General features: G+C 35.9%; 1 protein-coding gene across 1 annotated transcript in view; it reads right to left on the bottom strand.

Moving 5' to 3' along the window:
- Window positions 1–4,708: 4,708 nt before the first annotated feature.
- Window positions 4,709–14,954, bottom strand: part of LOC120633990 (protein masquerade) — a 38,613-nt gene continuing 28,367 nt past the window's right edge. The window contains exons 10-14 of the mRNA XM_039904427.1: window positions 14,140–14,299; window positions 11,043–11,230; window positions 10,173–10,262; window positions 7,044–7,198; window positions 4,709–4,876 (exon numbers count right to left, since the gene is read on the bottom strand). Of these exons, the coding sequence (XP_039760361.1) occupies window positions 4,709–4,876; window positions 7,044–7,198; window positions 10,173–10,262; window positions 11,043–11,230; window positions 14,140–14,299 (761 nt within the window). The remainder of the gene's footprint in view (window positions 4,877–7,043; window positions 7,199–10,172; window positions 10,263–11,042; window positions 11,231–14,139; window positions 14,300–14,954) is intronic.

The raw sequence follows: 14,954 nt of genomic DNA, 5'->3' as shown, positions 1-14,954 counted from the left end.
TTAAATATTCATTTTTTTTTTTTATTCGCGCTTTTGCCTCTTGTAATAGACAGTTTTTTCCTTTTTTTTCATTGTACCCGACCTGTCCCAATGACTCACAAAATGCTATATAAATAAATAACCATAGACAAAACATTTCTAAAAATAAAAGTCTATTTACAACATTCTAAAGAAGCATGGCTACTTCAAATCAAAACATAGTGTTAGCCGCTAAAGGTGCTGATAAACTAGACTATTGACTTGTGTTACATCGAGCTAAGCTAACGGCAGGGTCATTACGTATCTCGCGACAGCAATGTAACAGGCGTAAATCTTGCAATCACTGCTGTCAAACGTCACTTTTCCATACAATAAATAAACAAAAGTGACGTTTGACAGCAGTGATTGCAAGATTTACGCCTGTCGCATTGCTGTCGCGAGATACGTAATCACCCTGCCATTCTGTAAGAATATTTCGTCGTTCACTAGCGAAAGCAATAAATATTCTCGTCAAAACTTCAACTTCGTAAAGCTCGGACGCTCGCATGTTCTGCGTCTATACAATGAATGGGCTTTAATATCAAGAAAAAAAAATCTTCATCCACACTCACAATGAGAGTGATAATGAAAATTTCTTGACATAATACCAAGGAAATCGAGGCAGTTATCATATTTACTGCTATTCTCTTGCTTTTCTCTTACGTACATATGGACATAATATTGGCATTGTAGTCTAGCTAGATAATATACTTAATTCAACCGTACTAGTAGTACAATTTTAATATTTTATTTTTGTTAATAATTACGCGAATGTTCCACCAGAAATTGGTAGTGTAATACAAAACTGAAAATAAAATCATGGACTGTAAACTGAATTGAAAGCGATCTTCAGCACCTTTTTTGCAAATATTTTGTGATATTAAATATAACGCGTATGTGCCTAAAGAGTTGGCGCCAAATAAATTGAAGTAAATCTTTTTTAAATAAAATTTCTAAATATACCTAAAGAATAAATAACTTAATCACTAAATAAATAATTCATTATTATGTTTAAGTAACTGTTTGGTTTATACTTTAAAACTAAACGAAACTTAAATGTTATATCCACAGAATGAAGAAAATCCAGAATCCTCGTTCAGCAATTATTGCATGCAGTGCATTGTGTCCAAAATAAGAGAAGACGTCCCGAGCACGTCTCACTCCACCTACGCGAAATGTTGCTAGCTCACAAACTTTCCCATTTAACACATTTTATGGTTAAAGTTTAGTACAATAGAGGTAATATAATTAATGTAAACTGCTAAATGGTATAAAGTGACTAACAGTTGGTTTTAAAAACACTACTAAAGAGGAGTGGTTGTTGATGCTTCAATATTAGTCTTGTACACGGATTCTGTATGTTCTTAATTCTATGGGTTTTACTATTTTTTTTTTAAATGAAAATTAATAGATTTTTTAATGTCTTTCAGAATGGAAAACTGACCTAGAAAAACGAAGTAAACTATTTTTATTGAGTTTACTACATAATTATTTAATTCGCCAAGTTGAGTTGCATTTATTTGCATTTTAATAATATAAAAAGTGCTATTTCAAGGTTTTACTTACCTAAAACTGCATACAAATTATTTGTCAGTGCTAAAAATGCTTCAAAAATTGGTTACATATTCAAAATTAAACTGAATACAAAATGGTGGGAAAATATTTAAATGCCATTTATAATAATATTTACTAAATAATAATTAGTTAAATACTTAACCTAAGCTCCAAATACAGGCAAATATTTATTTACAAATTCAAAAATAATAAATACTTATCTGTAAGTACTAGATTTAAGTAACGATATAAATGCGTTCTAAATACAAAACAGATTTTTCTGTTATCAGTTCTTAAAAGAAGCAAGCAAAATACACTATACAAATTGATTTTTTTTATTTTCGTTACATTTGCCGATTCAAAAGAAGCCTCAATAACTATTTACTTGCTACAATAATCATTTTTGAGCTGAAATAAAAACAATATTGAGGCATAAAATATTGAAAAATTTTTGATTGTTTACTTTAAGACTTTTAGCAAAAGAGGCATTGATGGATGAACGTGTAAAATATACCTAATTATTTTTCAAAATCGACGATCCACAATACTTTTTCCTGTGTTAAATGCTCATTTGTTTTTTTTTTCAATCAACAGCTTTCTCTTTGCAATACCTCCTTGATTGCCATGTTTAAAGGAATCTCCAATAAAGGATCGTTCCATTTTTTAATTACTGTAGATAATGTGACCGCTAAACCACGACATAATGTATGGATTTTCATACAACTTTCGCTGGCCGCTCCTCGCATGTATTGGGCCAGTATCATACTAATACAATATCGATTTATCTCAAAGAAGATTGTTAAAATAATGCTTGTATATGTTTGACATTTCTTTATCGACTTTCGTTTAACAACTGTTTGATATTTTAGCTACGCCTTCTAGATTATCTGTTAGGCGCAAGCCATTGAGTTAAGTACATAAGTATTGTTGTATAATCTGCGATTAAGTTAGATGACGTCTGGCGCTGATATGGTGTGGACGTCGTGCCCTTCCATGCAAATTTAATAAAAATATATGGAAAAAGAAAGATACAGTTTGTGGCGTTGAGTGGGCGACTTACCAACCACGCCAATCGTGACAATTCTGTTTAAAAAAACAACAGAATTGGCACCAATTGATAGAATTTAAAATGTGTCTTATTTATATAAAGTGTGTGCCAGCGACGTGCCCACTTGTGGGCTTTCATCGTCGTCCTGCGTCTTAGTAATCAAAACTGAAAACCAGTGGTCTCAAAGCTACCGATTTACCAAGTTTCTATTGCTTATTACGACTATTTTGTGTCGATTTTTGGAAAAATTATCAATTTGGGAGGCCTACTGGTTAAAAGGACTATCAAAATTTGAAAAAAAATAAAAGTTGTTACTCGTTTAAGAGTCGCAAATATCGTACTTCCAATTATTGTTTTACAAACATTCCTTAGTACAAGATTTAGTCGCTCGCAATCGAGGAGACTTTCGAGTATTAAACTATGTATCGCCAAAGTAGAATGGACCAAATGCGGCACGTTTTAGAGTCGCAAATCTTGTACTCCTGATTTTTGTTTAACGAACGTTCCGCCAAGAACCCTAAATATCGAATTGTAAGCAAAATTGATCTTTAATGCAATGGAAATAAGATTCATTTTAGTCCGTTGTTTAAACCGTTGTATACTCGAAAACGGCTCCTCGATGGTGATCGAGCAAAACTTGTACTAAGGCTACTGACAAAAGCCCGAAATAAAGAAATGTAGACAAATTTGAGCTTTAAAATAATCGACATAAGATTAACTTTAAGACTTTAAGACTTTTAGCAAAAGAGGCATTGATGGATGAACGTGTAAAATATACCTAATTATTTTTCAAAATCGACGATCCACAATAATTTTTCCTGTGTTAAATGCTCATTTGTTTTTTTTTTTTCAATCAACAGCTTTCTCTTTGCAATACCTCCTTGCCATGTTTAAGGAATCTCCAATAAAGGATCGTTCCATTTTTTAATTACTGTAGATAATTTGACCGCTAAACCACGACATAATGTATGGATTTTCATACAACTTTCGCTGTATTGGGCCAGTATCATACTAATACAATATCGATTTATCTCAAAGAAGATTGTTAAAATAATGCTTGTATATGTTTGACATTTCTTTATCGACTTTCGTTTAACAACTGTTTGATATTTTAGCTACGCCTTCTAGATTATCTGTTAGGCGCAAGCCATTGAGTTAAGTACATAAGTATTGTTGTATAATCTGCGATTAAGTTAGATGACGTCTGGCGCTGATATGGTGTGGACGTCGTGCCCTTCCATGCAAATTTAATAAAAATATATGGAAAAAGAAAGATACAGTTTGTGGCGTTGAGTGGGCGACTTACCAACCACGCCAATCGTGACAATTCTGTTTAAAAAAACAACAGAATTGGCACCAATTGATAGAATTTAAAATGTGTCTTATTTATATAAAGTGTGTGCCAGCGACGTGCCCACTTGTGGGCTTTCATCGTCGTCCTGCGTCTTAGTAATCAAAACTGAAAACCAGTGGTCTCAAAGCTACCGATTTACCAAGTTTCTATTGCTTATTACGACTATTTTGTGTCGATTTTTGGAAAAATTATCAATTTGGGAGGCCTACTGGTTAAAAGGACTATCAAAATTTGAAAAAAAATAAAAGTTGTTACTCGTTTAAGAGTCGCAAATATCGTACTTCCGATTATTGTTTTACAAACATTCCTTAGTACAAGATTTAGTCGCTCGCAATCGAGGAGACTTTCGAGTATTAAACTATATATCGCCAAAGTAGAATGGACCAAATGCGGCACGTTTTAGAGTCGCAAATCTTGTACTCCTGATTTTTGTTTAACGAACGTTCCGCCAAGAACCCTAAATATCGAATTGTAAGCAAAATTGATCTTTAATGCAATGGAAATAAGATTCATTTTAGTCCGTTGTTTAAACCGTTGTATACTCGAAAACGGCTCCTCGATGGTGATCGAGCAAAACTTGTACTAAGGCTACTGACAAAAGCCCGAAATAAAGAAATGTAGACAAATTTGAACTTTAAAATAATCGACATAAGATTTATCTTACTCCCATGCTCAAGTATTCTACACTCGAAAACGACTCTTCGAACCTTCTGAACGTTTGGCATAGGGCTGTGTTATAGGTTGTTGACGGATATGATCTGGTTGATCCAGCCTATGAACGAGGAGACCTTCACGTACACACCGGGTACGTCGCGTCGCCCGCAGCCGAATCCCCACGATACAAGCCCCACCAGTTCGTAGAACCCGTCGTCTTGGCACACCAGCGGGCCGCCGCCATCACCCTGCAATTAAACATGAGTTATAGTGACATTTGCTAGAGTTCGCCCATTGGTCGAAATTCCATAATTTGAATAATAAGTTTTAACATTATTAAGAACCATTGTCAAAGACTATAAGTATTTTATTTATTTAAACATCTTTAATGCGTAGTAAAGGAGAAAATAAAAATATACAAAAGGCCACCTTATCACTGAAAGTGATCTCTGCCAGCTAACCTTAACGAGCCTAAGGAATATACATGAGAGACGGGAAATCGCAATTACAATAAAAAATACATAAATTTACACACTAAAGTATATGCTAATAACTAATATAATACATTATTAAAAGAGCGAAAATAAAATAAGATATATATATAAAATTATGGATATTTATATACATTTACTACAGATATATAAATACACATATACGAACAACGTAAGGAATACTTGTTTAATCACAGATTTAGCCAAGGTTACACTGTCTGTGCCTGTTCTTTTTTCCAAACAAATTATAATTCAAAAATAGATTAAAAAAAGAGAATATATGCGTGTGTGTCAAATATAAGATTACGATAGTAACATATAAAATCAATTGCTGCTTATAGACGATGATTTTGCACATAATTTTTTTTTTTTAAATACACTACGACAATACACATATCGCCATCTAGCCCCAAAGTATGGAGGGTAGAGGTAAGGAGAGTCATCTGTGTATATGAAAAAGTGTCGTCAAAATGTATTAAATTAGGATGGCGCCACATTTGCATCAGGGTAACTCTTAAAAGAAGCGCCAAATATAAATATTGTTAGAGTAGGCTTGAAAAATAAACAAGGAAGGAGATACAAGGAAGTAAGGTTATATTTACCACAATATTTTGTACAACGTAAGTTATTGAAATTCTCAATAATTAACTACTTTAGTCGATAATGACATTAAATTTTTTAACTCGGCATACTTCAATTCATCTACGATTGCTACATTCATACCATACCCTGTGCATCCACCAGCGCCATTGTGGAGGATTTTTGAACTGTTATTTAGCGCATACACTGGACACTTTTTCAACTTTTCTCCCATATAAGATGACTCTCCTTACCTCTACCCTCCATACCCCAAAGTAAGCGTAGCTTGTGTTAAGGGTACTAAGACAGCTGTTGAATATATATATATATTTTGATAATATAAGATGCATCTATACTTATTATATACAGATAAACACACCCAGACACTGAAAAAAAATAATCATGTTAATAACACAAGCATTTTCCAGTTGTGGGAATCGAACCCACGGCCTAGGACTCAGAAAGCAGGGTCGCTACCCACTGCGCCAGGTGGCCGTCACTTAACATCAGGGTCATCTGATTTGTCCGTATTTCTATTCAAAAAGAACTCCCATATCCTGCTTGTGTAATGATGATAGTGAAGCCATATGTTCATTTAAAATAGAGTTTCCAGCAAGCAATATTTTCTGGCTGGGAAATAATAACAAATGGTGGGAGTTTATCTTTTTTTCCACTACAATTTAGCCCTTGACTGCAATCCCACCTGGTAGCGAGTAATGACGCAGTCTAAGATGATAGCGGGCTAACCGGTTTCTACTTGACATCACATCAATCATCAATCGCTTAGCGGCACGTCCCACCTGACCAAACCAGAGAAAATTGAGTAATTATAAGTTCACAAATATCCCCTGCCGGGGATCGAACCCGGGACCTCCTACCTAAATTCATAGCGTTGCGCGTTGCGCCAGGGAGCTCTTAAACATCGCGAAAGTCAGTGTCAAATTGCGGACAAAACCCCCGACATGTTGGTGACAAGATTCTTTCAAAAGAAGACGCCGACACGCCGGGTGTGGGTGAATCGTATAATTACTATTTATTTTTTTTGTAATTTAGGTTTATTATTTAAGTATTACTTTGTGTACACCTTAACCCTTCTTCTTAACTTCATGTACTCAACTTGATTCGGTAGGTTGCCTGGTAGAGATCGCTTCTAAGCGATAAGGCCGCCTACTGTACCTTTTCTCCTTTATTTTAATTGTGTATTTTGAATGCTTGTTTTTTCATTTGGTGCACAATAAAGTGAATTTCATTCAATGTCGACGGCATTGAAGACTTCTTTTAATGGCCAGATATGTAACCTAGGCGGCATTGAAGACTTCTTATAATGGCCATATATGAAACCAACCTGACAAGCGTCGTTCCCTTCCTCGCCGCCTGCACAGAAGGAGCTGGCTGGTAGGATGAAGATCTTCTCCGTCACCGCGTTCACCTTGCGGATGCACTCCGCATCGCTGACGATGGGCAGCTCCGCTTCGCGCACCCGCAGTGGTATGGGACCCGCTGGAGAAAACAATATACAGAAGGTAAAGAACAATCTAGAATTCTGGAATAACCGTAATGTTAAGCCAGTGGAGAGCTTAAGAAGCGATGATAAGCCTAGTCTAACTTTTCTGAGTTATGTGCGATTGTTATTTTATGTTCATAAAGAAACAAGAAAGCTATTTTATCAATTGGATTTGTGAATTTCTTTGTATTTTTATCGCTATAAAGGTCAAATACCGGCACCACGTTTAAGCCATTTTCATGCGATTTCGGTGCAAGTTGACGCATTCCTTACGATTTTTATATATTTCATTGTAGACTTAAACTTCTATAAATATAGCACTATGATAAAGATAAATTATTTAGGAAGCCAATGCCGTTTACAGAATCATGAAAGGTGGGATGGATATTTTTTTATACGCATTTCCCCAAAAAGTGTAATTTTTTTAAAAATGAACGCGTTCCTAAATTGAACTGTTTGAAATTGACATTTAGATTTTGAAAATGGATTCAGAGGTTAAGCAATTATACATCATACGCTTTAACGGCGAAGGAAAACATTTTTTTTTTTGGAGTTTACTCCTTAAGAATCGATTTTCATATATAAGGCTCCCGGTATGAGAAAAATGTGAGGAGTAAAATCTACTGATGAATGACCTCGTTACGTTTTCGCTTTGCGACGTTGCATGCCCGGCAACTGTTATGCGCAAACATGCAACGTCGCTTTCGTTTAATTAACTAATTTGTCCTATTTAAGTTACCAAGGAAACCGACTATTATCTAAGTATTGCCTAAGGAAACATTATACATTTACCATGGAAAGTAAATAATAAACATTACATTTATCCTAATAGTTCTGATACTCTACATCCACCTCAATCTCCCGTAGGCTACTTTTAAGAAGTTACACTTTCGCCGTGTGTGAATAAATTGCACAGGATTTTTAACCCTTCCATATGGTATTAATCTTTATTCAGGTAAATAAACTCTTTTTGTGTACGTTTTGACAATCGTGCTTAAGAAATAAACTCCAGTCGTGCGTCGGAGCCGACACACACTTTTTATTTTTTTAAGTATGTAGACAAGTGCTTGACTGCAATCACACCTGATGGTAAGTGATGATGCAGCCTAAGATGAAGCGCGCATGCCTAGAAGATGCCTGTTCACTCTTGATTTGAAGGTACCCAAATATCGGAGAAGTATCGGGGAAGACGGAAGATGGGAGGGCATTCCAGGCCTTTGCGGTGCGGATCAGAAAGGAAGAAGCAAAACGCTTCGTACGTGTTGATGGTAAAAATAAAAAAATAAAAATAATGGTATTTCGACAACGTAACGTTTAAATTTATAAAATTGATAATTCCTCGAAGTGTAGGTAAAAACACTAATAAAAAATTATAAAAATATAAAAAAGCAATGTGTCATCTCTTGTTTCAAACGTGTCTCATTGTAATATGGACCTTTGAAAAGTAGATTGAAACTGCAACGTTTCCTACTAGATGACGCTATAGTCGCTATAAGACATGTGAAAAGGCATATACTAATTTTCGGCAGCGACGGTAGGAGAGCCGTAGCTTAATTGGTGAAAGCGCTCAGGCTGCGATTGCCCGAGAGTCGCAGGTTCAAATCCCTGTCAGTTCCGAAAATTTTTATATGCATTTTAAATTTATAAAATTGATAATTCCTCCAAGTGTAGGTAAAAACACTAATAAAAAATTATAAAAACGTAACGGTGCAGACTCTTTCGGTACCTCGCAGTTCGATGGTAGAAAGGAGATGGTTTAACCAAATCGAATAGTTCCTGAGCACACTCTGAAACCTGCATGCCTGTGAGTTCTCCATGCCTATGAATTCCACCAATTCGCACTTGGCCAGCTTGATGGACTACGATTAGCCTACTATCCCTATCCCTTCCCTACTAATATTATAAATGTCAGTGTAAGTTTGTTTGTTACGCTTTCACACAAAAACTACTTAACCGATCCTCATGAAACTTTGTACACATATTCTTGGAAGTGTTAGAAGTAATATAGGATACTTTTTATCCCGACATTAAGCTCGGTTCCTTTGGGAGAGGGGATGAAAGTGTTTTACGATTTAACACCATAACTCCGACAAATTATAACCGATTTAAATAATTATTTTTGTACTTTAAAGGTTATAATATGTTTTTAATTTTGCCCAAACTGTGTATATCTGATGAATGTGGTTGGAGATAGAGGACAGAACTCCACAGCGGACAGCAGCAAACCCCTCACTTAAGGCTTAGCGATACTGAATGCTTGAATGAAAATTGAATGCCACATCAAAAAACAATATCAAACGCAGACGAAGTCGCGGTCAACAGCTAGTATATAATACATTTTATTTTCTGTATTTTTTTGTAATGTATCTATTATATAATAAAAGTGTATTCATTCATATTGGGAGTCGATCCGTGTCTTGCTGTGGAGCGCCAATGGGTTGTTACTTGTTAATGAGAATGATGATTATGATTCATTGTTCTTGGAAAATGGTCTCATTTCTAATAACTGACACAGGTTTACGCGAAATCACAGATAATGCACAAAATTTGCAATTTAAGTTCAGAACGAAATATTGCGATTTTTAACAAATGCCATGTTAGGTTTGCGAGCTTACAAAATAGTATCTAACATAAGTATTAAATCAACCACATTGAAAGCACGTCGTGATTTTTTTTTTAAATTTATTTTACGGCCATGGATTCAAGTCCTTTAAGGCCTTTCAAAAAAATATTACAGTTTAGCTTAAAAAAGCACGTCAGTGATTTTTTGTGGAACTTCAGAGACTACAAAATACGCTTTTTCAATTAAGAACGAGATATTTTGATTTTCAAATTAAAAAAAATTCACACCACATTGGCAGCAGTAATTCAGCTCAGTCATCCAGTTATTCTTTAATTAACTGGTAGCGCTTAGTTGCTTGTCCAAATGTTTTAGCTGAATAGTAAGGATAAAGATGATGGTATACTCACTCTCGCCCATGTAACCGTATCCGGTGACAGTGCACCGCTTGCCGGCTGCGTGGCTCACCCCACGCGCAGGCAAGCACACCAAACACACACCTGGAACAAATACCACCAATACATTAAAAAAATGCTTGAAAAACTCATTCTCACAAACTACAATCATTTAAAAAAAATTAGGAAAACGGTTGACCCTGAAGGCCATCCCTGCAACTTCCCGCCAATTTCATACCTAAACGCTTGAAATTGCACTTATGACGTTTTTGAGCTCTTCGTGCTTAAAAATACAATTTGTGTGTTTTTTTGAGCTCTCCGAGCTCAAAGAAGTAGCTTTTGTATGCTTTTGAGCTCAAAAGTCTAATAGAAGTTGGATAAAACACTATTTTTCAAATTTCCAATCCGCAATATTTTTTGAATGAATGAATCGATTTTAATGCGGCATTCAGCATTCAGCCCAGTTTTTCAAGCCTTACAAAGAATCTTCAAGTTCCAATTGATCGAGCGAGGGATTTCGGAGTTATTCCGAAAAAGCACACACACACACACACATATATATACATACAGACAACCTCGCGGGGATAGTCAGGGCTTCCTGTGACCATCAAACGTCGAGATCTGATGAAAACTCGATTTTTGCAAAACGGTGTGAAAACAATAACTTCCCGATTTTTGAAAATCTGAGATTTTTGAAAATCTGAGATTTTCAGCGGGAAGTTAAAAACCTTTTTTTCACCCACGAATCCAATGCGCTTCAAGCTAGTTAATTATGAAATGTAATAAAATCAAAAAAATATATATAAAACCGACTTCATTGCTATGGCTCTCGACGTGGGCCCCATTGTTATAATACAGAAAGCGAACTTGGTGTAGTGAAAGCACCTTCTTTGAGCTCTGCCTTGCCGTGCAGCTTGAGCAGCGCGATGTCGTTGTCGAGGGTCTGGCTGTTGTGATTGTGGTGGATGTAGGTGGTGGCCACGCGCAGCGTCTGCGCGCCCGGCGAGCCGTACTTGCGCGTGAGGTCGTGATCGCCCACGCGCACGTAAATCGCGTCGCCCGAGCGCACGATGCTGGAACACACATGAATAGTAAGGTTACTTGAATTTTCGTCACAGATAAATGCTATTCTAAGCTAGATTATCAATACGAGATGATATGCAAATCAATAAAATGAATCTAGAAATTATAGAAGAACTAGGTCATCAATCCTTTTGATAAAAACAGTCATGGATTTGGAGTATTTATATTTTATATGAAGGCACGTTGGAAAGTTGGAAGGACTGGCGACTAAAGCGACGCGGGGATTAAAAAGAAAAAGAAGAAGAAAGAAAAGATGGCGTGGAAAGGGATATTGGGCGTTTGGGATTATTTGGCGAGATTTTAAAAAGGAAAAAGGAAAAAGGAAAAGGAATATAAATGGAAAGCATTTTGACGCTCTAAAGTGGTAGTATATTGTTGGCGTAATTGACAAATTTTATGTTAGTGTATGATACTGAAATTGGTTTTTATTTGGACTGGAGTCTTTTAGGCATACTCATGGGCAGGGAAGGGAAGCCCAGACACCCCCCCCCCCCCCTCATGTAGAACTCTCAGGCATGCAGGTTTTCTCACGATATTCACCTAAACCGTGGGAAGCCAGTGATATTTTTTAATTAGTTAAAACGCACATAACTTAAAAAAGTTAGAGGTGCGTGCTCGGATTCATACTCGGTCCCCCGAAAGTGAAGTCCAGCTCCTACCCAATGCCCTATCACCGATATCATTAAAATGTATCTCGCCTTATTACTAATCACTAATCGAAGTGTAAATAAACTAAAAGTGAAAAAAAAAAGTCTTCAGTTTTCTTTAACTTTTTCCCTAAGCGATTTTTTACTACTACGTATAAATTAGGATAATTCCCGGATTCTTGCCCTACATGCTACACTACATACACTTAATGTTTCAAGGAGATGTCATTGAACCAAAGTTGGAGTGTCTAATAAATCTGACTTATGACAATATTAAGAGTTATTTGCGTTTTTAATTTACGCAATTAAAAATATAATTTGTTTTAACGGAGAGTAAAAAGTGTAAACATCGTAAGGAGAGTTATCTGTGTGAAGCTTAAATCATCCTAATTCAGAGCGGAGACCCGTGCTCTGTAGTGGGCCAGTGACGGATTGATAATAATACTCGTAAGTACACTTAAGGTTTTTTGTAAATAGCAATAGTTTAAATAGTTATAGTTAACATTACTAATAAAGTTATAGGATATAGGTTTAAATAAGATTGTTAGTTAATATTAAAATATATTTATAGTACCTACCTGCCTACCTACTACCAATTTTAAACTTCCGATGTATCTACCTAATTATATTGAGGGAACTTTATTTCTATTGAATATCTTGATTGCTGTAGTAAGTAGGTGGGTGTTAATTAATTTCTTTAGATGTTACCTTTTGTCGACGGCACGGTGGTGTACGGTAAAATTCGTAAGAATTTATGATTACACCATAATAGTTTTAAGTCTACTTGTGAATTTTGGTTAATAAATTATTATTATTATTATTATTATTAATTGTGATTAGGATTAGGTTTGTAACTTTATTCTCAGTAGTAGTAGAGTTTTTTGCACATCTTATATTCTTCTTCTTAGTCGTTTCAGTCTTGACAGACTGGTCGTGGTCGTCATCTGGGTGTTGTGGCTCGCTTGACAATACTTCGCCACTCTTCTCTAACGGTTGCCTTCCTTGCGCATTCATGTAGAGGAGCCTCGATTGTAGCCTTCACTTGGTCCGTGCACATCTTATATATTTATTTTTATCGTTTTGTTATTTCTTGTTTTCGCTTTTAATTTGTGCAACATATATAACTTTATCTATATATCTATCTATCTATCTTTTTGTGGCAAACCTCGTCCGGGGTACCACCATGCTTATTTCTGCCGCCAAGCAGCAATGCTGTCTTCATTCTAAAGGGCGTGCGTGGAGGCGCATGAGACTTAAGAACGACTACCTCTCTTTGGGTGATGGCATTTGAAGGAAATTCTTTATTATTGTTTGTAAATTATGTATTAAAAACCACTTAGATATATTATGTTTGTGCAGTGGCGTGCATAGAGGGTATGCACAGGGTATGCAGATATCCGGTATGGGTTATAAATACTTGAGGCTAGACTTTTTAAAAACTCTTAAAATGTCTTAAGTTTTTTATAACTCTTACTGGAGATCTTCTGCATTTTATATCATCTGCATACCCTCTATGCACGCCACTGTGTATGTTATTTATATATATAAAGTATATTTTATATTTATATATTACGTCTATATATTTAAATTATCTATGTATTTGTATTTATACATTTTGGTATTTATGTACGAGTATATATCAACACCCTTGGTACTATCCCGTTCTCTTGCCGCAAGTCCTGTATACAAAGGTCGCCTGTAAGAGATTGCTTGCAACAATAAGGCCGCATTTGCATGTCTACATTGTTTACTCTGTACTGTTTCTTTTCCTGTATGTTTTACGTGCAATAAAGTGTTTCTTCTTCTTCTTCTTCTTCTTAACGCAGGTTGATTGGCTGCCGATTGGCGCAATGGGCAGCGACCTTGCTTTCTGAGCCATGCCGTGGGATCGATTCCCACAACTGGACAATGTTTGTGTGATGAACATGAATGTTTTTCAGTGTCTGGGTTATCTATATATAATATTTATGTATATTATTTATATAATTATTCATCAGTCATCTTAGTACCCGTAACACAAGCTATGCTTACTTTGGGGCTAGATGGCGATGTGTGTATTGTCGTAGTATATTTATAAAAAAAGGATGGCACTTTATGAAATGTTCCTTGCATGCGCTGCGATGTGTTGATCTGTATAGGCGATGGTTTTCCTTACTACCATCAGGTTGGCAATAGCTAAGTCCGTTTATTAATGCAACACGAAAACACTTCACAAGAATAATATTTTTCACTGTTTTTTTCTTAATACTCACTTAGTGACGCAATGCGCAGCGGTGAGCACCCACTGTGTGCCGACCAGCGCAGCGCCGCACAAGTACTGGTTGAGCGAGTTGATGAGAGCCACTTGCCAGCACCACTCGCCCCGCTCCCCATCCTCTCCCCCCATCACGCGACCAGCTCGAGATGACGTCCCTACACGTGATAAATAGTTTTAAACCGTGGTACTACACGGTTGATGAGTTCCTTAACGACAAGGCTGCTTGGACGCAGGCCTCTCCGCTCTCATCTCTCACAAAACAGAAAAATTTGTAAAGATTGTTAAACTATAGCTGGTAGAGTCACTAGAAACCTGCATTCTTGACGTTTAAAAAGTGCTTATAAAGTAGGCCTACTTGAATAAATGAATTTTGAATTTGAATTTATAAAATTATGTTGGATAAGAGTAATCTGCTGAGTTTCTTGCCGGCTCTTCTCAGTTGAATCTGCCTTCCGAACCGCTGGTAGAGTCACTACCAACAGACTGACTTGACGTTTCATAAGTGCTTATAAACAAGGAGTACTTGTACGAGTAAATATTGAATTTTTTAAATTTTTTTTTAAACTAAGACCCATGGCTATTTTGTTTAAGGAGTACTAGGATAATATGTAAAAAAGAAGCGATATTACCTAACTGGTTTAGAAAAATGAGTCTTACTTCAATTTACGTAGTTAGATGTGTAGTTATTTTTATACTGAAACCCCCTATTCAAGGTAATTTTGTAAGTTCAAATTCAAATTCAAATTCATTTATTTCAAGTAGGCCTACTTTATAAGCACTTTTGAAACGTCAAGTATGTATATTTGTGTG

This window comes from Pararge aegeria, chromosome 22 (genome assembly GCF_905163445.1).
Source record: "Pararge aegeria chromosome 22, ilParAegt1.1, whole genome shotgun sequence".
NCBI classification, from domain to species: Eukaryota; Metazoa; Arthropoda; class Insecta; order Lepidoptera; family Nymphalidae; genus Pararge; species Pararge aegeria.
Note: the sequence above shows the minus strand (reverse complement) of the source record. Positions and strands in the feature narration are given on the sequence as shown.